The 26,755-nt window shown below is 40.1% G+C and overlaps 1 protein-coding gene across 1 annotated transcript in view; it reads left to right on the top strand.

Annotated features, from left to right (window-relative positions):
- The first annotated feature begins 9,439 nt into the window (after positions 1 to 9,439).
- Positions 9,440 to 26,755, top strand: part of LOC128378491 (cytohesin-3) — a 35,750-nt gene continuing 18,434 nt past the window's right edge. The window contains exon 1 of the mRNA XM_053338034.1: positions 9,440 to 9,635. Coding sequence (XP_053194009.1) covers positions 9,617 to 9,635 — 19 coding nt within the window. The 5' untranslated portion in view covers positions 9,440 to 9,616. The remainder of the gene's footprint in view (positions 9,636 to 26,755) is intronic.

The raw sequence follows: 26,755 nt of genomic DNA, 5'->3' as shown, positions 1-26,755 counted from the left end.
ACAACATTGTATTTGGATTAAAACATGATCCTGTTTTTAATGCATGACAACATTTAACCATTGCCTAAAATAATCTAAATTATTGCAATATCTTCAGTTTGCCTCTCTACATGTATGTCTATTCTTTTTAAAGGGTTGACAGTACACATGTAGCAGGCAATGAGAGAGAGAGAGAGAGAGATTGAAAGTCCCAGGCCTGACTTGATTGGGACTTTGCAGTTCGTGGTCAGTATCTCAACCTCTAGACCAGAGGTGTCAAACTCAATTTCATTCAAGGGCCACAAACAGACCAATTTGATTTCATGTGGGCCGGATCATTAAAAAGAGGGAGGGAAAGAAGGAAGGAAGGAAGGAAATCAGAAGGGAAGGTAGGAAAGACAGACATTGAAGGACGGAAAGAAGAAAGGACGGTATGGAGGAAGGAAGGAAAGTAGGAAGGACAGATGGAAAGAAGGAAGGAAAAAAGGAAGGTAGGGAGGACAGATGGAAGAAAGGAAAAGAACACAGGATGGCAAGTGGGCTGGATCACACCCCTCGGCGGGCCGTATCTGACCCGCGGGCCGCATGTTTGACACCCCTGCTCTAGACCATGCTTAAATGCTATATTCTCTTTTTCACTACTTCAGTGCAATAAGTTACTTTACTTGACCAATTACCACTTTATCAATTAATATACATATCACTAAACTGAATTTTTAGATTTTAAAGGTATGCATTTTTTGCTGATCATTATACCCATATTGAGAAAGTGAAAACATGTTGGATTTTGAATAAATAGTTTTGCAAATTTATTTGAAGTCCAAAATTGAAATAGTATTCGACAAAAAAATATACTGAAGCAATTATAATTTGATATGAATCTTTTGCTTCTGAGTTTAAACAAGTCTGTAAGTGTTCAGTAAAAATGTCCAACGCCAAGCTTTAGGTTTAGACTCTGACGTTTCAGCAAAGTTTCACTATAAGGTATAGGTTAACTCATGGGGGGTTCTTGGTATTTTTCATGACACATACAGATAATTGTGCACAAATACACTGAACCATTGTTTTGGTCAGTTCTGTACACAATAAAATATAAGATGCATCAGTCACATGCATCACTGAAGTTTAGACAGATAGATAGATATACTTGAGGCCTTGTTCTTTGACTGGAAAATGTGACTCTGCTGTAGTACCGGATCTGACCACACAGGAGCAGCAGCTGTCAATACTGGATTTCCTCTTCATTGAAATCACATATGATCAGCTGCCAGCCTCTTTGAAGCAGATACTGGCTGATACAGGATATAGTTGGAGGAAATCAAGATATAAAAAAGGGTATTCCTAAAACAGACAACTTTGTGGTCATTTACTAATTTTGTTGTTTCATTATAGGCTATTTATAATATAAGTTTTGGCCGGCGACAGATATTGTTTGATCCTTTTCATAAAATGTCTCATTCATATGTTCAGAAGGCTACTACTATAGGAAATATGCACTTTCCTACTGCTCCTCAAACAATTAGGAAACCTCTGTGCTTCATCTCTTTGTTTAGGGAGAGAGTGAACACGTGTAATGAATGAATCATAGCCAGCAGGCCCATTCATCACTTACCTTGAATGTGCACTTCTTTTAAGTAGATTTCCAAACTGCTGACACCCTCGCTCGCTGCAAAAATGTCCCCAGCAAACTTGTCCCAAGCAGTCACTCTGATGCCAGGCTGCAGTCTAAAAAAACCATCAGAGGTTGCCAAGGCAACTGTATTTCTCCATATGACAGACAAACCTTCCTGCCCGTCCCCCCCTTTCTGGAAAAAGAGGATTTATTTCTCAGGGATTTGCCAGAGGAAAATATTTTAATAGGGTTATCATAGAGGACTGGCAGAAAGAGAGAGAGAGAGAGATCTATAGATGAAGGATAAGTCGGGTTATCTTTATTCTGTTTTTGCCAACCACCATTTGTACCCTCAGAAAAAAAGAGGGGTTGTGGAATAAAGATTATAGAGTTTTAGCCTTTGGCATCTGCAGCATGTGTTTTATTTGACTGTGTGTGGAAGAGTGATAATACTGCAAGAAGATATGGCAGCTATTCAATCAAAGCTGCAATGCAGTACATTTAATGCACAAGCAGTTTCCATACACATTATTCATAAACTTTACACCATTTGTTTGTGTGGGAGCTTGAGATTTAGTGTCTTTTGATTTCAATCTTTAGTTGATGTATTACTGCTATTCAGGATTGATCATGAACCAGTTTTGTAAGATGTACAGCCTTTATTTGCTCATCTTCCTAAGTGCAGATGTACTTGACTTATTTGTTCAATATTTTTAATACTCCATAGCTTGGGGAAGTTGGCCTTATTTTATTATGGATGGCAAACAGAGCCTGGTAGTCTGGTTTTCCAAAGCCTCAACAACAGTGGTTTATATTTGTTTATTTGGACTAATGCATATTACAGAGCATCAGGTTTTTGATTTGTTTCTGAGACTGCTACTGTAGTTCAAACACTCACAATATACATTTATAAAAGATGACACACAGAGGAGACACTTTAGTATTTGATGTCAGCTCTTGCACTGCCCTTTATGGCAAAAAAAGCATTTATTTCCCCCCACATTTTCTTTTACTCAATAAATCTATTCTTTTATATATTTTGGCAAACTTAGGTTTTTTATTCACGGTCTTCATTTTAATATTTTCCATGCAAAAGTTGTATAAAACCCAATAAGATTATCCACACTGCATATTTTCACTTTTACATCATCGGCTCTGTTACACTTCATTTTGAAAATCCAAACTGTTTATGTGTCTGCCAACTTTGCGCTTCACAACCAAACAGGAAATGAGACCTAAATTCAAATTCAACTAAATGTCACGTCTCGTTTGGAATCATTTCCTGCACAGAACAAAGTTGCCTTTCCCTTACGACTGTTTAACAAAAGCTAAATCCAATGAAACAAATAAAGAACTGCATTCAAACTTCACATATTTGCAAAGGGATGTGTGTGTGCACATCTTTTATTTGCTTAACAAGCAGCATCAGGTTTCTACTGTGGGATGATGTCCATCACCATGACTGACAGTTATTCATGGGAATTTATTAATGAAATACAATATAATTAAATATACCACATCCACGCATGGAGAGTGAAATACTAATGTTAAATTTAATCAAAAGTTAATCCACCTGATTTCATTTCTGATGCAGTAATCTTTAAGCTGTGATTTATGCTGATCCCTCCCACCCTCAGTTGGAGGTTTTGGTGGAAGTGTGTTTGGCTAGGTATAACGTCCTCTTTGCGGTTATTTAAATAGACCTGAAGCACACCTTCCATTCAAATGCTGTTGACCCAGGTGGAGGAACGTATGCAAAGCAGTTAAAAAGGATTAGATCAGGTGCTGAGATGAGCTCCAAGCTGACCTCAAAACTGAATCAAATGAATGGGGGAGGAGAATAGGAGGAAGAGAGAGAGAGAGAGAGAGAGAGAGAGAGAGAGAGAGAGAGAGAGAGAGAGAGAGAGAGAGAGAGAGAGAGAGAGAGAGAGAGAGAGAGAGAGAGAGAGAGAGAGAGAGAGAGAGAGAGAGAGAGAGAGAGAAATGTGGAGGAGGATGGAGATTTATGATGTTGTATTTGCTGTAGTCATATTGTGGGAATGAAATAGCTCATACAAGCAAAAGAGCATTCAAATATGTGCCTATTTTAGGAGGCATAAGTGTGACATGTTTCCGTTTTCATAATGTGAACATTCCTTTTTTGTATTTCACACATTTCTGGATTAATTTGAGGGATCAGTGGAGTGGTAAACTGTGCACTACAGCAGAAATCAGCAAAAAAAAAATCCTCCATTTCACTTATTTTAATTATACCTTACACTGATTGACAAAATAACCCTTGATATTCAGTATTAATTCATCATTTCTTTTTGAGCAGTATTCAGTATAACACAGCTATTGTTGCAGTAATACAAATAAATAGGAGTTCCATGTATGCTTATTTTACAATATAAACTGTCAGCAGCGTTTGACTTAACAGCTCATTTTCATGCAGAGAGGTTTTAAAGCATCATAATTCAGCTATTGATGCTTGGTGGGACATTCATGCCTTTATCTCATGTTATTGTTTGATCCCCCATGTTGAAATCCTCTATTTTCTGTTATACAGTATCCTGATCACATAATCTCTCTTGTGAAAATCATCAGAATGACGTCTTGGGAAGAGCTGTTTTGTGTGTGTGTGTGTGTGTGTGTGTGTGTGTGTGTGTGTGTGTGTGTGTCACTTCATTTCATAACTGAGCATATGATTTGTAAAAACCTTTTGCAATGCTTCAGAATGAGCTCTATGACTATAATGAAATTCCAGAGTAATCTATATACCTTGTGATATAATAGTGCAGCAGGTCTAGGGGTGGATTGTATGTAACGCACAGCTCTACTTTCATGTTCTCAGGCTTACACTGCTGCCTTTGTGCCCAGCAAATGGAGTCCTACTCTCATGTGTCCTTACATCCAGAAAATCACCTCAACTTTGCCCTTTGATCAGATGGTGGCAGGAAAGAAGTGGTGAAAATGCAGAGGTGGGTATTAAACCAAAGCAAAGGAGGAAATCCTGCCACACTCTGCGTCCTGTGACCTCTGTCACATACATACACACACACACACACACACACGCCATCACCTAAAGATGAACCCTCTCACTCTCCATCACAGGAAGGGGGTGTGAATCCCAGACACATCCCCTCCTTTAGGACAGTACAGCTGGTTGGATTTATGATAGCGTAGAAGGTCAACTGGGAAGTCACCAAATGCCTCAACAAATTTCTTTAGTTTATAAAGTTGTAACCACAATTTCTTCCACAACTTTCAACACAGAAGTGCCCCTCAAATCTCTTTTTTATCACAGAGAAAAGCAAATACTCAAAGGGGGGTTTCTGCTGGAATGTGGTGATTTTTGGAGAGTTAGAGGTAGAGAAATTGGTTGCAAAGGTTTGCTTATTTAGCTGTGTGTATGTCTATGTGTGTGTGTGTGTGTGTGTGTGTGTGTGTATAATTATGTGTGTATGGGTCAGTGGTTTTGAGGGAGGAGGTGATTGCCCTCTGGGCTTAGCCGTGGTGATTGGAGCATATGAAGCGGTATGACTACTCAATCAGGTCACGTGAAGTCGGTCAGGAGTACCGCAGACGTTTCCCATGATGGTCCTAATCTGCCAGACGTGTGCCTTCCTGGGGGTATGCACCCTCAGCGGCACGAGACACGGGGAGTCAGACAGCCTAAAAACCCCTACACATGTTCACTTCAAGCCACAGACATTTTGGGGGAGGGGGAGGAGGGGGGCACTTACTTTGTGGTCTTTGTTCTGAGGCAAGGAGGTGAAAGAGTATATTTAGTCCAGTTTAGTCTAACACACTCTACCCTGACAGAACCAAACTGATATTTTGTTGATTATAATGGTTTAAATTCTGCATCTGCATGTTCATGTTCCCACTCAGCATTAAGGAAATCTGGGCCAGATATTCTCTTATGACTCACAAACACATTAGCATGACATTTACGTGTAATAGAGCGTACTGAGTGTGTACGTGGGCCAGAGAGACAGATTCAGGAACCTAATTGCTTTTAATGGAACTTACTCTGACTTTCAATGAGGGCGCTGTGCTTGACCAGGTACAACGCTGACATAAATGGACAGTAACACTATATTTGTCTAACTATATTCCCAAACCTATCACCGACATTATGCATATGACCCATTTTGCACTTGTAGCACAGAGAACACTCAAATCATTGCTTCCTCTGTATGCTTACTACTTTGCATCAATCTACGTAGTATGCAAAATCTCACAACTACAGTTGTGGGACTGGAGTGAGGGAAAGACACATTTAAGTGGCTTCATCCTTTACTAAACACTCTGTTTGACCCTTTCCCATTCACCACCAGAGTTTAATTTGCCAAGAAATCTAAGTAACACATCTCTTTTTCATAATATACATAACTTTTTCTTTAGTATTTTTTCACCACTCCACTAAGTGGCACACATCTCCAGGAATAAAACACATGGTTAAGTTGTCACAAGCTTCCCTTCATGCCAGAGTGCAGAGTAAAACAAACACTGTCTGGGTGTATGTTCCCAAATATCCAACCATTGCTAGATCACTGACGTATTCACACCTAACCCCCCACCTTAGAGATGCAGGCAGCAGGTTTATCCAGGTGTAACTTCTGGTGGTTCCAGCTGTGGGGCTCCTCTTTCTCTTGCTGTGATGTGAGAGCTCTTCATTCGCCTGTACCAGACTGGATCATGCCGGATCGGGGGGTTCAGTGGATTGTGTAATCCTTTTGGCCCTGCTGATGTGAACTTGTAGAAGTGTCTGCTCATGCCCTGTTACTATTACTATCTTGGTAGGTGGCAAAGAAACCCTAAGGTGAAGAGATGTAGTAACATTACAGTTACATGCTCTACCCTATATCTAATAACATGTCTGACTTTATGATGAAAAGGAGGAAAATGATGCTTTTTCTTCAGCTTTAACCAAACAAATGCTTTGTGAAGTTATAGCTTTAATCTTATAACTATATGAAATACTACCAGTTGAACAGTTTGTGTTGTCTGGAGAATCTCTCTTTGTTTAGAAAAGGGGATTAAGTGTAAAGGATTTGCCCAAAGGAGACACCTATGAATAAACAAATGAATACATTACAACATCTGTTCATGCTTGACCATTGGAGTAATGCACACAGGAAGTGAGACCCCCTCCTTCTCTGCGGAGGCAGGAATGCTATAATTGAAACCACGTGTGTTGTAGAAACAAGCTCTGCAAAGCCCTGCGTGTGTATTCTCCATTCTACTATTTCCTAACCTGATGGTTCTCTGTGCTTATGTAAGAGCCTCATCCAGAAGTCCTTCAATCTGAAATTAGTCCTCTCTGTTTCCGATTGTGTTGGAAAACTACAAATGCAATTTCACAGCTTTTTGTTTCAACTGTGAAGCTCACGGCAATTAATTGGACAAATTAATGTAAAAAAATAAGCAGTCTTGTTGCCTATGTAATATTTTGATCCACATTTGTTAGTTTTTCTGCATGAGGGAGACTTACTCTCATCATTGATTTAAAAACAGTGAACTGCAGCAGTGAAACAGTGCAGGATATGAGAAAGAAACCTGGAGAGGCAGCGACAGTATCCATAACTCACCTCATGTTGCAGAATGGCTCATTCAGCAACCTGGTAATTAAGTCAAGTTTAGTAATAATCTTTGGTATATGATACTGTATTCATAAGCAATTCTGAAAGTAGTTGAATTGCCATAAATTAAATCCACACCACAGTCAATAATATGATTGTACTTTCGCAACAGCTTTTCAGTTATTTAAGTTTTAATGGACTTTTTCAGGAAAAAGAACAATTTAACACACACAGATGCAAAAGAATACAACACAGACCAATCAAGATGGCATATCTCATTCCCTGATGCAACCAGTTACATATTTGATATAGAAATTAATAATAATGTAATATAAAAATCAACATTTTAACATTTCATTTGCTGACACACAATCTGTTTAGACACAAACAAAAAACACCCATATGTCAGAAGTACTTGTTTAACCTTTTACAAGTTACAAAATATTCTGTTTTCCTCTTATATTTTACTCATATTGCAGTTAATTCTTAAGAGATACAATCAAATATCACAGCAAAATATAACCATGTCAGATATTAAAGGTAAAGTAACATTAAAGGATGGGTTCACTATTTTACAAATCCATTAAAGCAATTGTAACATAACCAAGTTAGCCTAAATTATGGGGGCCAAAATCCACAAGCCTCCTTTTGTACAAAAAAGCTCATATAAAGCTTTAGTCATCCAAAGGAGTCAAATCAAGTCGATATCTTTCGGCTTTTTTAGAGCCAATGTCCCTCTTGTTGTTTCTATACTTTCATCTTAGCTCACAGTTTTATATCCATCACATGACGTCTTTCAGAGCTCACAAAAACTGTAAACACACCTGTAACCCAGCATGGTCCTGTTAAACCAACCACGGCTACACCTTATTTTTAAATAAGGTCAGAGGTTACAAATCAGTATTTCTGACTTCCACTCTAAATTCTGCTCTGGAAAACATGAACGCAAAAGTGATGTTTGTATGGCAAGTCTCTGAACATCTAAAGAGATGGGAGGAGTAAGCTAGTACTTAATGTGCGTGATAAGACCTCTATTGAGCACAAATCAACTGAAGAGAAATGGAAATGGCAAGTATGACATTGTTTCAGCACATTTCGCAACACAAACACTATATAAAGTAAAAAATTATGAAACCTAATTCTGCTTACTGCTCACCGTACAGGCTGCCATATTGCTGTGATGTTAGTTATGTTTCTGTAGATGGATCTTGCCTGAGTTTCTGACTCTATTGTTGGTTATTTTTTCTAAGTGAATTGGATGGTAGCGTCATACCCCCTGAAAGTGAGCTGTGCTTGGGGCTCCACTGTAAACACTGAGGATGTAATAGAAACGGTTTGCATCAATTAATTGTGACAGAGCAACAACCAATGCAGAAATTCCAAAACTGGGCTGGCCGACCAATGGTGTAACTTCATCACTCAGTGAGTCAATCAGTCAGTGACTCACAGACATTCGAGGTTAGGTTTTGACTGTAAGACTGCAACTGTAGCAGATATCCACTACATATGACTAATACTATATTCAAAACAAATCAGCAGGGTTGTGCACAACCCCCATTCATATAAATGGGTGGACTGGCATTATCACTGCAATGCCTGATTTGGTGTGAATTCAGCCTAACTCAGGCTGCTGGAGCCTCATAAGCTTCAGACAGACTTTTTAAAAACATTTTTGCAGAAAATGACTGTGAGGACACATTGTGGATTTTGGCTCCATCACTTACACTGAAACACATTTTAAGGGGATCTTTTAACATCTAGTATGAACCAGAGGAACGATTACATCAATGAAAACCTCTTTCACTGTTCATATGGACACCTGACTGTTGTAAAACAGAATTGAAAAACTGTGAACCTGTCCTTTAAAGGTGCATTTCGTTGAGCATAATCTCAGTATCGTTTGCGGTCACGTGAGGGTTGATCAGTGATGAACACTGACGCGCAGCACGGGCTGTGTAGCGGAGCTGGGATGGGATTATAACTACCAGTGTCAATATTCACTGATTATACCATAACTTCCTGTTCGCATATTCAAAATAAAGAAAACTGTTTGTGTCACACATTTGAGTAAGCGCGACTGTATTATTTGTAAAAGTAAAATCCCTTACTTCCGGTGTTGTTGTGGTTGCGTGACGCACGCTTGACGCAGCAGTGTCAACCACTCTCCCAATACCAGTGGAGTGAAGGCGTATTTAGAGGGATAACGACAACACTGTGGGGGGAAAAAAGACACCGCTGCTGCTACGGAGAAACACACCGCTCACTGACTGACGGGAACCAGAGGCGACTGAATAAGGCGTAAATGGCCCAAATATTTCCTAAAAGAAGACGCTGGCTCTGAGACAACCTGTGTGTCAAATGTGTCCTGGAAATTAGGACGCAAATTACACCTTTTTCGCACAACGGAAGTTTCTGTGACGGATTTTTTTGGGGGGATCTTGATTTACAGGCTGCAATTATGGACGAGGACAATCAAGGTATGATTTTTTATTCAATGCAATTCACAATGCTGATTTATTTCAGGACTAAGAGCCAATTCAGTATGGGGAAACATGTGCCTCTGTAGCATGCCATATTTATCAACAGCAAAATAATAAAACAATTAAAGCCTACTAATAATGGTATTGATAGAGACTTAGTTTATAAAGACATGGAGTTAGTTTCATGCCACGCACACATAGGAACATTTATCTCATCTTTCCACAGTCATTTTTCCCACATTAGCATTTTCCTAGTAGAGATTACTGACATGAAGTTACCTCCTAAATGAGCCGAGACCCACACACTCATTTGTTTGGATGTGTCAGGAGGCTGTCTTGTGTGCCACATGTGTTGAGGTTGATGATAAACACTCTACAAGGTAATCAGTCTTGAATAGATAAGTACTGACAAATGCAGGAGTGTCATATTAAAGTGTGAGTTGTGTTGATCTATGGCTTGTGTACCATTCCTGCCCAACAGGTCCTCTCAGGATCAGCCAAGTGTAGCCAAGACACACGGATTCATTTATTGACTCATGGCAAAAAGCTGAGCTTGTTTTTAGGATGTGTTGTCACAGATGCATCACTGCAACAGGATCACACAGACTAAATCCACCCATAGTTCAGCAAACTCTACTAAGCCTTCTAATCATAAACAGAGCTCCAACTTTAGTCAAGATTCATTCATGCAGGTGAGACACACCATCGCTCATGTTGTCTCACCTTTGTTAGTCAGTCACACTTGCTCACTGTGTACAGAGCTGCCGGATGTGACTATATATTGGATGCATGGCATGTGGGCATAAAGCTGTCATTGTACTGTGGAAGGCCGGCCCAGCCTCCAGCGGTGGCACACGTCAGCTGCACAGCCCCACAGCCCCACAGCCCCACAGACAGACATATGGTGCTGTGATTCCAACCAGGGATCACTGACAACAGCCAGGAGCGTGCAGACATACACTACACATGTATAATCACACACATTGACACTCACACACACGCATGCAGTTTACTAATTCTAGTTTCATTTTTTCCCATGCTGCACTGTCTACGATGAAGTTAGAAGGATCGATCATGACCTAGAATGATAAGTGTGAGTGTGCAAGTGAGCAAGTACAAGTATGCGATTTATGCACCAATCTGTCTTCTCATCTGGAATAGATATTGTCCTGTGTGCTGCAGGGAAAGGAAAGCTCAGATCTCCTGGTTTTTGTTTGGCTGTTTAGTTTTGTGTTGAACATTTGAAAACATTATCCACAAATTGCTACTTCTTATAAGAACAAGTTAGCACCTACACACACCCACACATGCGCCCACAGCAGAAATGGGTGCTCTGGGAGAAGCAGCACAAAGTAGAGAGAGCGAGCCATCGTGTGTAATGTGGCAGCGGGTAGGTTGACGAGGTTCAATATGTGACAGTCACTCCTCAGAAAAGGGATACACACACTTTGCAGGGCCACAACTCGAGTGAGAGATACGTAGGTGTCATAGAGAGAGTGTAAGGAAATAACGTGTGATCACAAAAAGGGAGAGTGAGACGCAGTTATAGTAGTAGCCGTGGAGAGATGTCTGAGAGGGAATGAGGGAGCGAGACAGGAGATATGTGTGTGCAAGGAGGGAGTAAGAGGGGTGGGATGAAGTGCCAGAGCAAAGTTGGAAAATTGCCAAAAAGGTATGGAGCGCCGCCAGCGAGCGACAGAGGGGAGAGTGGCGGTGGACTAGATATCCTTACTGAATCAATTCTCCAGTGTATTACAGGATTTTCTTTCAATAGAAGTCGCTCTCTTCTGTCATAATTAACTTGCTAAGCAGCGAGCGGACTCCGGCCATCCATAACCTTCCTTCAAATCAGGTCATATTGTTCATGAGGATTGAGTTCTCATTTCTTTTTCATTTCCCTCTTTATATCTTTTTTTTTTTTCATTTTCACCTGCTTGATATCGTCTTCGTGTTGGAAAAATAGACCTTTACAATACAAATAACCCCAAATGTACAATTTACGTATTGGATTCTTTATTTTCACATATCTACTGGGTTTGGTGTGCGTTCATCTCCTGCTATCAGTCCGTTTTCTGCAGCCTCGTGGAAGAATGTATGGACTGGTCTTTGCACAGTTGACCGTACTATACGAGGCTTAGAGAAAACGGGTCTATAGTAATCCATCTGACACGCATGACGACGGTCAACAATACAATGCCTTCTGCCGCAATTCTCGCTCAATGAACAATGGGCCAACAAGAGCCCACAGTAAGGCCGGTCTGTCTGTGCAACACATTCTTGTTTTGCATGACCGATTCTGACAGTATATCTCATGTCTACACCTATCTCTGTCTCTCCTGCATCTGTAATGTTTGTTGGTTTGTGGGCTGACAGGCTCTATGTACACAGTGTTAAATGGCGACTACATGAATGATACCCATATGGTATGAATCAAAGCATTTATGCTAGACACTGGTTTCACAGCACGCCTTGTGATGGTTCGCAGTTTTGGCTTTAGACCACTCTATTTACACACTGTGAAACCCAGCCATTTAAAGTTGGCAGTTCAGAGAGTGTGTGTGTGTGAGTGTGTGTGGTCTGTGGGGTTATGGCACACTGCAGCACAACTCAGGCGAGGAGAGACCCACACGACACGCTCGGTTTTCGAGATCTTGGAGCCATTCATCTGCCGGCCGCAGGACAGCGCCAACTACACTCAGGATTTGTCTTTTGGTCTTTGGAGTGGATTTGCAGCTACTGTCTTTATTCTCCACAGCCCCCACGCTGCAAAGTGGCTAAAAGAGGAGCGTCCTAAAGTCATGATAGCACTCACCTCTCACTCTTTAAAAAAAAATTTTCTTTGAAAAGGTTCACCTAGTTCACGTGTAATGCAGATACCTACAGAGAATTGTGGCTTTCAGGGAAAATAGGAGGCTGTGGATGTTTACTCCAAGCTGAAAGAGGTTTGGGTAAGCAGGCAATAAGGGTCCACACACAGCATGAGTGACACAGAAAAACCTGAGGGCCTTGCAGGATGTCAGGGAGCAGCAGTGGGATGGTGTGGAAGAAGCCCAGAACTCCACAAAGTAGACTTCCTACAGAAAGACCCTGTTAATTTTGGGACCAGTGAACCATGTCCAAAGTATATTTATATTTTTATGAAGTATATTTTGTCATAAAGTGAAACATTAGGCCTTTGTAGGCTTAGAGTTAGAGTTTCAAGGTAAGGCCTACCTCCCGCTCACAATGCCCACAAATTGCATATTTGACACGAGGATGTTGCTGATTGTCCCTTATGAATTGGTTTGCTTTCCTGATAGTTGCATCTCGCTGGCAGCGGAGCTCAGCACAGGTCTAAATCTGAGACTTGAACCTGACCTGTACACACGTTTTTAAATTCTGTCTTGACAACTGGCACTCCCAAGTCTGAAACCAGATCCTGAGACAAAAAGCTGTATATTTTTACATAAAAAAAGATTTATTTTGGTCATTTATTTTATAGTATTCATGTTTTAAAATGTTATATCCCCTTTTATCTATTTTATTTGTCTTATACTGTATTTTTAAATGTAGTTCTTATTTCATGTAATTCAATTATCATTTCATTTACATTTGGCATCTTTTTTAATGTCGAATGTATGGGAGAGATCAAAAACATTCCCATCTGACTGACTTTTTAGTTTTCACATCATCTGACAATTCAGGAGGGTTCTATGGTAACTGAGTTAGATGTATGAGGGTTTAAAATACTCTGGATTTACACTATTACAACATATCAACTAAATTTGGGTTCAATTGGAGCGTCCTGCAGCTGGTTACAGTGCAAGCCACATATCTGCAACATCCCTGTTTAAGTCTGGCAAGGAACCTTTGTTGCATGTCATACCCATCTCTATCTCTCTCACCTTGTTTCCTGTCGGCATCTCTGCCACTGACTGTCCACTAATAAAGAAAAAAAGATTACATTGAACAATGGACTTTGGCTGACAGCTGGCAACCATGTTTGCTTTGATTTTATTATTGAGTGCCAGTTGGATATATATATGAGCTTTTAGAAGAAACCCAGTTTCCCAGTCATAATTATGACTTGGATGTTGATATGAGTTGTAACTCCAATATGACATGAATGCACCATACAAATAGAGTTTCACATTGATATTGATTGATTGATATTAGCTTTATTTCCACTGTATTTTCAACACACGACACACATGGACACAGATGACAGATATTCCTAAATAAATTCTTTTTGAAAAATAACCAAACTAAAACCCAGGTGTGTTTATTTTCACATTTAATTTTAGGAGGGATGACAGAGTTACAAAAAAGTCACACAGTCCAAAACAATGAACCAAACAATTTTTGGGATCGTGTCAGTGAATCTTAACTTAACATCTGTATTGCCACTTCTCCAGAGGCTCAGGTGTGCCACATCAGTGGTTAATTACTAGTCAGACCAGCACTCTTATAAGTGACATCAGGCCTTTTTCACAACAGACACAGCTGTTACTAATAACATTAAGGATAGTTCCAATCTTTTCATGTGCCATGACAGTGTGATAGTGAGCCAGCAATGACAATATGAGGATCCCGAAACTGAACCAGCTAAATGAAATTCAGCCATTTCTACACCTGTGCTTTTCCCATTTTCAAACTGTCTCCCAGAAAAAGGCTTGTCTTTCTTTGGATAATGCAATATTCCCATGTCTCTCAGTCTCTCTCTCAGTCTCTCTCAGTCTCCACCCGTGTGTATCACCTCTGTCAAGGAGTGTTTCCTCTGTTTTGACTGCTCTACGCTCTCGCTGCTTTCACACACTGGAGGCCACGCACAAGTGGGCTAGCTCACCACGGCTCAGTAACTGTTTTGAGAAGATAGAGAGGACATGGGTCTTGCATGTGGCTTGAAGTTACTGCACAGGGTGAAGTCTGTGTGCGTGTTTCATCTTTGACATAAAAGGTCACTGAACACAGAGGGCCCTTGTTCAGTTTGGCCTCCCGGAATATCAGATGGCACATTACATTTACCCATGACATCCCCTCAATGAGTGAAGTTGGCTCAATAGACATTACGCCAGACTGCCCCATATGGAATTCAACTTTTCTGGATTTGGACTGCTTCCATACATGATCTGCTTGCATCAATAAGAGCTACATTTCGAGTGAACATGAGGCGTCCATGCAAATCCTCTTGGACCTCCTCTCTTTTTGTTTGAATATTTCTCTAAGTGGCTGATGGCAAATTGTTATTTTTTGTGTCTGGAGCAGAAAAGGGGTTTTCAAGAAAGTTTCCAGTTTCCTTTTAGTCTAACAGACAATCTTATAAGATCTTATAAGCTGTTTAAAGATCCACTGTGCAATAGAGTCGCAGATTGAGAGGAGAGATGTGAGGCAAATTAAACCCTTTCTGTCCTCTTTGGAAAAGAAAAATCAGAGTGTGTTAAAGGTCTCACGAGTCCAAAGCAATGTGGTCAAGTGAATTTGAGGCAGAGAACGTCCTGCTCCACTTGGGCTTTTGTAGGAGTCTGGGTTCATGGCTTCCCTAAACGTGTGTGTGGTTCAGGTCTGTCGGAAAGGGAAGAGAAGAGAAAGCCAAGCAGAGTGGACAGGAAAAGGGAGGGTTGGAACAATTATGTAAGCGCACACAGATTGTTTGACCTGCTGAAGGTGCAGGAAAAAGGTGTATCCCCCTCTGACTGCCAGTACATCCAGTGCTACACACTCTGAAAACGTAACACACTCCCTCTGGGTTTGTACTTCTCTCTATACCATGTGTTTCTTTCAACTTTGAGAATCCGGATCTGGTTATGTCTTAATCTATTGATCAGTTTGGGCTTTTGTCTCATTGTTCCAGTGAACTTTCCTCTCCATCATCTAGGCATCCACCAGCTCTGTCGTGGTCTTCTACTAGAGGTTGAACTCATTCAGTCTTTTATTTTTTATACTTACATTTTTACAAGTTGTTTGATTACTTGTTTGGTGTCATAATTCATGTAAATGGTCTCTTCCACACATAACCTCCTCAGTGTTTCTTGTATACATCACAACACAGTTGTTTAGAGTAACATGTCCAATAATGTCTCTTATGGGTGCTTTTACATCGCTCCAGAATATCCAGTCTTTGCTATTGGCCTCAATCTCCGTCCCAGTGTGCGACTGAATACAAGTAAAGTATCAAAACCCATACACCTTTGTATTTAGCTCTGTAGCCCACTACTCTGTCCTGTTCCTGTGTGTGTGTGTGTGTGTGTGTGTGTGTGTGTGTGTGTGTGTGTCTGTGTGTGTCTGTCTGCATAGAACATCTGGCCGGCCTCCAACCTCTTTCAGCCCTCTTGTTTCCCCCCTGGGGCTCGTGGCACTGCCACTCCACTGCCAACCCAGTTTTTAAGAAGGGATTTGTAACACTCTGTGACTTACTCAGGGGGGGTTAATATGTCAGTAAACTACTATGGCATATCCTCAGTCTTTGCTATAAATCTTTTTTTTTTTTTGTTCTTTTTGCAAAATGTGAATGTTTCCACCCCCTGCCCCCGCTCCATTTTTGCTGTAAGATGCTGCTGCATCATGCAAAATTCATTATCCTTTCATAGAGAGAGAGGATGAGCTGTGACTGCACCGCCAGTGCTGTGAAGAAGGCTGAGGTTGTTGCAATCATGTAGTCTTTCCCTCCACGTTCCACCATCATCAGCCCTGTGTTATTCAGAATGGCAGCAGTGCTCTGCTCGTCGTTGAGAAACGCTACAAAGAGCACAACAGGATGACCATGTGACACGCTCTTGAGCAACCTGTCAGTTTGTTTATATACATGTGCGCATGAGTGTGTGTGTGCGTGTGTGAGCCTGTTACATTGTGTTTGTACAGTAAGTCGGTTTGTATATGTTTTGGAGAGAGGGATGGAGATGGAGACATGCAGCAATGGCACAGATTCAAGAAGAGACTGATAGAGAGGCGGATGCTGCAGTCACATAGTGTGTAGAGTCACACGCTCAAAGTAGGTTAGTGGTGCAAGGCTCAGCCCAGCTGTGTATACCTTATGCTTCTCTACTTCCACTACTTCACTTGTGGAGGCATGTATGTGTATAAGAATGTGCATGCATGATTGTGTGTGTGCATGTGTGTGTATCTCTTTATATGGTGTGCATGCATGCTCATACAGAAGATTAGTGTGGGCCGCGAGCCCTCTCCAAGCGTAGACAAATGGAGGAGATCAAGTGGGTAGGGATATGGATGACAGTTAGTGGATTATAGGTCAGAGGCTTAGGCCGCTCACTGTCACTTCCCAACTGGAGTGCTAGAAAACACACACACACACATATATATATATATATATATATATACACACACACACTCTCATACAGTATATATAAACAGGATTCAAAGTTGACAAAAAGGTAGGCATGGAAGAAAAAAAGAAGAGCGGAAAGAGAGAGGTGCCTTTCCCTTGTGTTTTCTGTTCCTGACACCGGAACAGTCATGTGATTTATAGTGTCATGTGTCACCAGGTGTGTGTCTTTTCCTCTGCCCTGACCCTTGAGTCGTTATGTCTGAATTGTTTTTAGCAATAGGATGGCAATTGTTGTGGTAGTGTGGACTGTGAAATCTAAAATGAATGTCCTTGACAGAACAGGTCAGGGCAACAGGCTCCAGAATAGCCTACAAAGGTTTTGATAACCAGGTCTTTATACAGGGACAATGGCAGCCTGACTCATGGTCGTACTTGAGGAGATTTTAAACCCCCCCTACAGCTATAAACACACACACACACACACACACACACACACACACTTTCTCTTCCTGTCCACATCCTCACATCCACAAATCATGATGCATCAATGTCAGTGCTCCCAATGATGATGATCGGGTATGATTGATAATCTGGTGTGGCTTTGAGTGGGTCATGACCACTGCACACACATATAAAGTGGCCCATGGTGTGTCTCAGAGGGCGAGTGATTCCCAGGTTCCTTCACACATGTATTTAATCTCTTTATTGACCTCAACTCTTTATTGACCTCTGTCATGTTGAGTTTCTGTCATCCTCAGTGGGTACATTCACTGTATCTAACCTCACATGAATACTTTTTTGTATTTTTGCAGAGGTGGAAAGAGTACTGAAATATTCTACTCAAGTAAAAGTACCACTACTTTGATGAAATTTTGCTTGAGTACAAGTAAAAGTACTGGTCTAAAAATGTAGTTCAAAAGGGACAAAGTGATGGCCCATAAATTTCTAGCTAGTTTTAATTAAAGGTAAAGGTATACTTTTACAAATTCAACTTCAGTGACAAAATGGAATATGTCGACCATCCCATAAAACATCTTTAAACAGTACAACCAGTGAATTGAATGTGGTATAAATTAGGGCTGGGTAATTAATTGAAAAATAATCAAAACTGACATTTAGAAACTCTAATCGACTTAATCTTGCTCATGTCAATTAATTGTGGTGTTCACTGTTGCCATGACAGTAAAGGTTGCATATCTTTAAGGAATTTGTCTCCAGGGATCATTTTAACCCGAACCATGATCTTTTCATAGTTCTAATCAAGTAAAGTAGACATTAACCACAACGTCATGTGCAAAAATATCACTAAATAAAAAACAAAAGAAACTGTGAAAATACATAATTGTTCATCATGTGTGAAGATAATCGTTCATTAATTGTAATCCAGGTTAAAAGTTCAATTAATCGTGATTTTGATTTTTGCCATAATTGCCCAGCCCTAGTATAAATTGTGGATTCTGTAAACCATGGGTGATTTTAGACCCTTTGTAGGGATGCCCTAACACCCCTAAAAATAAATAATAAACCCACCATAGTTTCTAAAAATTGTGTGGGAAACAGTGAATTATTATTGTTTTTTTTAAACAATTGCATGGCATTGAATGTCAAATTCTCATTAGGAGCTGAGCCCCTCTAAAGGTCTAAACCTAGTCCTACAATCGCCCCTCCTGTAAACCTTCCTTTTTTTCACTAAAAGTCATACTGCAAATCTATAAATCAATACGGGTCAAGGTCACAAGAGCAATAACTTTTCTTTAAATGACCCAAAGAAGACCAAACTTTGAAGTACCCCTGTTAAGAAGGCTGTGCTCCTGTGCACCATTCGCTCAATTCTCTTATTTCCGACGCTGTCCTTTTCACATGAACGCATCATGCTCAATGCCTGTACCTGCAGAGTGAGACCAGGCGGGAAGTTCCGGTCTTCTGAAATGAGGCCAATGCAGAAGTAACTTAGAACTGCATTCTAGCAAAAGGCCACCAGGGGGTGACCGTTTTGCTGTCAAAAGGACTTCCGTCTCTATACAAGTCAATGGAGAATTCACCAACTTCTCACTTGATTTCTAACCTCAGTAAATGTTTTCAAAATGTGTTTATGGTCTCACTAGTTTAAAGCCTTCTTCAATGTTCATTTGTGAAATTTTGGCCTCCCTGATTTTATATTTGATGATAAAGTAGGGTTTGCATTAGGGCATGTCTACGTCGTGATTGACAGGTTGATTGACCAATGTCCTCGAGATCCAGCCCTCGCAACCTATTGCAACCTCCCCGCTCCGCCCACGACTCCGCCTCATGCCCATATAAGTAGAATCCGTGTTTTTATTTTTCCCAGCATGCACCTGAAATTTTCAAGATGGCCCCAGATTCGAAACTATTGGCTTCCGAGCAGCAGTCCACAAACCAATGGGTGACGTCACGGATGTTATGTCCATTTCTTTTATACAGTCTATGAGTGAGACAGATGACGGCACAACGTCTAATGGACATTTCCTTAGTTTGCGTCCATAAATGTGTGAGTTTGTTGTGTTGTGTTCGAGTTTATATGTCGCTATCATGCTGGTTAATGATTCTGTACGATCCCCTTTACTTTAAAAAAAAAAAAGGTCAACATTTTTTTACTCAGTAACGGATATGATTTAAAATGTAGTGAAGTACAATACTTCACACAAAACATACTTAAGTAAAAGTAAAATTACAGATTTTTTTTTTAAGTACACAACAAACTACTCAATTACAGTAACGCAATTAATGTAATTCATTACTTTCCACCTCTGTATTTTTGTCTCCTTAAAATGTAAAGTGGCCAGAGGAACATGATGCAAACGCTTCATCATTAATCTCCATATACTTAAACTGACGCAATAATGAGTAATTATTGTTTTTTGCCTTGGGGAAACATCAGTCAGTGATATTGAAAACATCAGCAGCCCTCCATTGCTGAAACTGCCAGGAGGTCTGTGGTTGTCATACATGCCTGTGAGCTGTCAGGAGGTCATAGAGTATGTGCTTTAGTTTCATGCTGATACATTGGATTGCCAGCAGTCATCGCTTCAGAAGTCTTAGAGGAAGAGGAACTGAAGTGGCAAGATTTCTGTTAGTTTGCAGATGAGAACTGCTGATATTCAAATATGTGACACGGAAAAAGTTATAACGTTTTATGAAGTTGTATGTAAAGAGGAAACTGCTGCTGTATTGTGTCCAGCCCCGTCATATCTGCTGATGCCTTTTTTGTCCTTTATTCAGCTTACTGTAGGTTAAAATAATGTTTTATTTGTTTTTTAATATAGTGATGAGTAGGTGTAATAAACATCAAAAACCACCTGGTAAGGAAGCAGGCAGTTAGAAGTTTTTAAATGTTTATTAATCTAACATGCATTGATTATGAAGTGATCCTTTTGCTAATAGCTTATTGATTAGGTAGTATTTCCATCTACTTTAAGCTATTCCATACATTTCCCCAAGGGCATGTTCTCTTTGTAGTTTGGTGGTGTCACATTAAGACACCCCTTATATTTCACCCATGCTATGCAAATTATACCAAATTCTAAAATAATTGAGTATTGAGAGAATATTGATGCAGTGTCTGTAGGGAAAGGTTTGTCAACTCTCAATTGATCTTATTCATTTAGCTACATATTTTAAAAATGAAAGGTTAACTAGCTATGGCACACCACACAACTCCACATTTATGCATCTGAGTTTCACCTGCTTCTGGAGCAAAAACAAGTCTGCTCCTCAGGGAGATGATGTGAGAATCAAAACTTATGTTTACTTTTTATCAGTGCTCAACTAGTGAGATTTAAGATAAGGGATTAAATAAAGGGTTCTTGTGTTCAGTGGCTCATAATGTGGAAAACCCCTTCACACACAAACTGGGAAAGAGTAATGGCTTGACCCGAACCGCCCACATTTTCTGTATAATAAAGAAATCCTGGCTCAGGTTTTAGCTCTGGTATGAACTCTCTTTCTCTATCTCCTCCTCCTCATCCGCCTCTTCTTCTTCCTGCTGTCTGGAAACAACAAAAGCAGAAGTAGAGTCCTACTTGGCAGCTGGAGCGTCTCTTCATCTCTGCCTCCTTCTCTCTCGGCCTGTCATGTATCTCTGCTCTACTCTTTTCCATAGTTAAGGCCCAATATAAACAGCAGTGTTGCCGCCTTCTCCGTCTCTTTGTCACGTACAAGTTCTGTCTGCTCAGGGTCTCCGTTTCAGACTGTGGGCCCGGTGAGACACTACAGTTATTTCCTGATTGAGTCACTCAGGACTGTTGGGGTCTTCACAGAGGCCCTGCTAAGAGTATCTTGAGGACTCGTAGCCTGGTTTACTCAAGATGCAACATACTATTGTGTTGACTATGTGACCAGTTTATCCAAAGAACAATTTTGCTTTCCTTTTACAGGGCCGTCCAGTATTTCATATGGAAAAAAAGTAAAGATTAAGCAATACTAAGCAGGGGCGCAGACCAAAATCAGCCCTGTGTTTCAACACAGTGTCCCTCTATTGCAGGGAGCTGTGTTGGTGGAGACATGTTGCTTTAGGTACTAGCAAGACATGAACTAATATCCAAGAAGCCCTGTTTGAGTGACGGATTTGAAGGCTTACGACACTAAACACTTCACAGTGTTTTCTAATACACAGTGTTTTCTAATACTTACAACCCTGGAATGTTAACAATGCGGAAAGTATTCTATCTTTCATTGTGGCAACTGAGAAGTAAAGGGTAGAAATAATTTGTTCACATTAGAGAGTTATCCACAAGGAATGTGCACTTACGTGTATGCATCCTTGGCCATTCTTGTTGAAGACGTCTTGTTGCGTTGTGACAAAAGTTGAGCCTGGTTCAACTTTGTCGCTGGCTGGTCCTTCCTTAGAAACCCTTACTGCACCTCCATTTATATGAATGGTGCTAATGTTGGTCTAAACAAGACCCTGAGAGTCTACAGCCATGCAATTTTATAGTGTCGTAAATTGTCTTATCCAATGAGTTTGTCCTGTGATCAGTAGTGCATAGTGGAGGGAAAGGTGACATTGTGTAGGGTAGCCTGATACTATAAAAGCATTTAGGAGCATTGCAGGCATTTCAATAGCAAACTAAAAACCCTCAAGGGGTTTAGTTTGACTCCAGACAAGCAAACTTCCTGACTTGGGAGTTGGTATTATTGTGTAACAGTGCAACCCATGGCCAATTAGGAAAGCTCTTGTCTAGACATAGTGTGAGATTATAAAGATAATTAAGTACAACAAGGTGGCAAAGAAAAAACAAAGCTGCAGTAAGTCAACCTTAGACATACCTTTACTATGATTGTCAACCTGTGGATTGCATATTGGTTAAATGGTGAGCTGTCAAGATCACTGTCATCCTTTCAAAATTCTTTGCTTAGTTTTTACTTCCTTTTGGGAAAGCAGAGTCAAAGTGAAAACCTAGGCACGATGGAGACTGTGATAAAATAAAATGTTTCAGTGTCTGCAACAACAGACGGCAGATTGACTGGCAGATTGACAGATGGCCTGATCATTTATCAGTTGCAAAACATGCAAAAGTGTGGTAAAATGATGCATTTAGTAGGTATAATGTAGTACTTTGCTGTAGACGTAATGATCCGTGAGTTAAGATCAACAATCATGCTGAAAGACCATCTCTGCTCGCAGTCACATTTGTAATAGAGAAAACATAAAGAGAAACATAAAGTAACCCTACTGCCAAAACCACTCATCAAATTTGTCTGATGATTGCTGACATATGACGGACCAAAAATAAACCAATCAGAGGCCGTTTTTTTTAAGTCCAAAGGGAAGAGGAAGCATTTATTTTAGGGTGAAATTTGGCAACAGCAATACTTGTTCATGAATAAGTGACTGTGACTAGTGGGTTCTGTGAAGAGACTGTCTTCAAGTGTTGCTTCAAGGGATTGTGTTAGAGGGTCTTTGAGGCTTTGAAGAATCAAACGACCATGTTGTGTTTGATGTAACCTCTGATTTTTCTTTGTAATCTAATTTTCATAAAGGGGGTGTTGTGAATGTCTCTTCTGAGATGAGAGCTAACAACAAGTGACTGCTGCAGACTTTCTTTTTGGCAAACAAACTGTTCGCATTTGACAGGCCTTTCTGGGACACTGAGTGACTAAAGTTAACATGGATCTCATATATCATATAGCTATTTTAAATATTTTTCCACATTCATCAACCAAAAGTTATTGCTGATTCATGTACTATGTATCAGATATTTTACACCAAGTATTGCCTCCAAAGACAACAGCATGGTTTTCACATCAGATGTGTTTACCAGACTGAAAGAAGCCTTCGTCCATCCTGAAGAGACATGTGGGAAGCTGTCTCCATTTCTACAGATGATGGTGAAACCTTTCAACTTCTTTTGTTTGACTTTGATTTCTGACAGAATATTGTATCAGATGTTGCCAACTCTAAATACAGAACACCGAACAGCAACTCTGTTACTTGTATCTTACGCGGCCGCATCCAGCTTTGAGCACAATCCAGGCCTGGTTCCTCATTGTCCAAAATAAGTAAATGAAAGTGCTTGTTTGTAGTTTTTCACCCCATAAGTTCTCAAATGTTTCTCAAAATAAGCTGAAATGAAGACAGCAGACTCAAAATTTTTTCGACTTTCCATCAGCAGATCTGGCAGTATTTATGTGCAACTCTCTGTAGGTTTGCATTGATCAGCATAACTTATTATATGATTCTTGCACACCGATACAATATATCCTGATGAGGGGAAATGATTTGTACATGAAAATAAGCCTGAGTAAAGAGATATAATACTTTGTCTCTGCTAACAGGCTGCTCTGCTGGTAAATGCACTCGCCCCCTGTATTCTGTGACACACTATCAATAGCTGATTGGAAGAGACGATACGAAATGCATTCTGGTTGTTGTAAGATTCCCCCTTAAGAGATATGAGAAATCTACATTCTTTTTCTCAGTTTTCTCTAGTCATAGGTACCAATTTTTTTTTTAAAAAGTACATTTCTATTATATAGGTGACCTAGCTTTAAGAAATCATCATATTCAAAGCAATTATTTTTTCTCTTTAAAACATCATTGTGCCTCTGGTGTTTTATTGATTTACCTCAGTGAAAATGGAAGCGCAAGGGGTTGACGGGGAAAAAGGTAATTATTGATTATTATTATTATTATATATTATTATAATTATCTTTGAACAAAGCATCCAAATTTTTTATTCGGGAGTGCTTTACTGATTAAATAAGACCTAAATCAAAAATGTTGGCACAATCAATACTATTATATCCAGTATTATGAAGCTAGTGGGAAACCAGTTCAATATTATCAGTATTTATTAATGTGGAGGGAGAACTGTGGAGATGGTGACCAATATGTAAGAATATTTTGGCCAGTCTATGATCCTTTTTAGGAAACAATTATCTCTAATGCGTGTACTCCACTGTATGCAATTAGATAAAGTGGACATTGTAGATTGTTGTTAGTCCTTCCCAATAAAAAACGTAAAATGACATAATCATAGATGCTAATCTGATGTTTAAGTATGAAACTTCAGAATTTAAAAAAGTGACTCAGTGAAGTGGACAGTAAGCACTATGGACTGGAGTGGCAGCTACTTCAGCCTCATAAAAGTTGTAACCGATGCTCATAAGGTGAGCGAACTGTATTCAAAACAAGTGCACTCTGCTGCTGTTGTGGTGTCCTCGTTGTTGCTGATCTGATGTGAAATGCTGAGCAAAAGCCCATCATCAAAGTAATAAATATCCACAAGGCTTTATGAAAATAATATGGGCCTTTTGGACGTTGCGACTGCTCACGTGAGAGCAGAGTGTCCTCCAGATGAAATGAGCAAAGCAGCTGTGTGTGTCTGAGTATGTGTGTCTGTGTGAGATAGAAAGAAATAGGCAGCAGAGGCAGAAGAGCAGAGTGGTAAGAGTTAAAAAAAAAGCAAAGGAGTGGATAGAAAGAAGGGTTGAGAGAAGATGTGTACAGAGAGCTGGTTAAACCAGACTGTGCGGTTGCAGTAGGAGGAATGTGGGCTATTTCCATACCACTACTGTCATCTGTCAAGAGGCAGGAGCTGTCAAAGAGGCTGTCAGTGTGTGTGTTCTTGTGTGTTTGAGTATGCTTTAGAGCTGTGAGTAGGAGTAACGCTGAAGGGGAAAAACAATACACACCTACCAGCCACAATAGCAGCTTCCATGAGCAGGAAGTAAGTGTAATTTTAAAGCTCTTTCAACAGTCTCCTACAGCACTGACACTCACTGACCATTACAAGAACACCTCTGCTGATGGCATGTCAGTCATCATAGGAACTGGAGTGAGGAAAAAGCAATGTGGTATGTATTTTATTCAGGAGATTTAATAAGATATGTCTTGCAAAAGGAATATTTTAAATTTACCTGTAGCACAGTGTTATGTGGACAGGTTTAATTCACTGGAATGAATGGGAATATTTACAGCAACCAGAATGAAGTGTTGGCTGTGTCATGAACTTGTGTAAGTGCTCTTTAATTATCTTGTGGTTGGAATGGCCTCATGTTTACGTGGTTGCTATTGTAACGGGAAGACCAGCCCAGCGGTCCTGATCACAGCAGACATTCCCTCTATTGTCCTGCTACCAGCCCGGTGAAAATCAGGAAGTGTTTCATTGACTGTGTTTAAAGGTTTGCTGTTGTTTTGCTGTCATCATTTTGCCTAAGATTGTTATGGAAAACACATAAAGTTGAATATAAAGAGTCCCGTTCATAAAATAAGGGGTAAGAACAGCAAGGGTTGGCTCCTTAACTTAAAGTTTAGTTTTGTTAGATGTGCTGCTGTTGGTTTCACATTCACTAGCTTCAAACTTACACTGATTGCAAGATCAGATGTCAGTGGACCCAAAGCTCCAGTGGACATTAAAGCGATGGTTCGGTGCACCATGACGTCTATCTAAACACCGCCTCACCCCTTTTTTTCCCCTTGGTCGGAATTAGAGCTATCAGCCGAAGGGCTCCTTCTTCACTACTACTACTAGTCTCTTCCGGCAATAGATGCGCTCTGTTCAGTGTTTCCAAAACTTCAACTTAGAACAGTTTGATGGAAATTTAACTTTTGCTTGTGCTGTTGTTTGTTTGCCAGGTGTGATTTGATGACATTGATAGCTCTTAAGCTTGGTAAACACTGAACAAGTGAATATCTGTTTTAATCCTAAATTGTTTTGTCCCCAACAAATTTGAGTGGGGGCTGAATATCTGCCCAATCAGTTATTGTTGAAGTACTGTCTTCAGTGACAAATACAATGCAAATATATTCCCCCTTTAAGTGTGGGAGTGTGTCCAAAGCTTTGACTGGTACTGTGTACACCTTGTGTCAATTTTTTATATTTCAGCATGCACTTAATTCTAACATCCATGAAAATTCATCCACCTTGACACCATATCTGCCTGACTTGTACTAATATACAGTGTACAGTGTACGCATCCCTCTAGGTACATTAAAGGGCTTTCAAAACAGTCCCTGCTCATAACTGAATTTCCATGTGACAATAAGCACTAAATGTAGGAACACTAAATGTTCACTCTGATTGAAAACATATCTCAAGCATGTTTCACAGCTCAACACTACTGAACAAATATCATGTGTTTAAATTCATCTTTTCTGTTGCCCTTGGTGCCAAGGATATTGGAAAGGTCTGACTGTTAAAGGCATTTAGTCTCTTGACTTTGTGATCTGCCAATAAAGCTTTGATGGTCACATTGATCAGATGCCAATCTCTACAGTATCATCAGAGGCATCAGCCAGTGTACTATCTCAGGACTTTGGTCTTCCCTCTAGATTCTCATGCTGACTAGAATGAGGTACAGGACAGTAATGAATTATTCAAGACCCTGAGTGGTT

Source organism: Scomber japonicus, chromosome 18, assembly GCF_027409825.1.
Source record: "Scomber japonicus isolate fScoJap1 chromosome 18, fScoJap1.pri, whole genome shotgun sequence".
NCBI lineage: Eukaryota > Metazoa > Chordata > Actinopteri > Scombriformes > Scombridae > Scomber > Scomber japonicus.
Note: the sequence above shows the minus strand (reverse complement) of the source record. Positions and strands in the feature narration are given on the sequence as shown.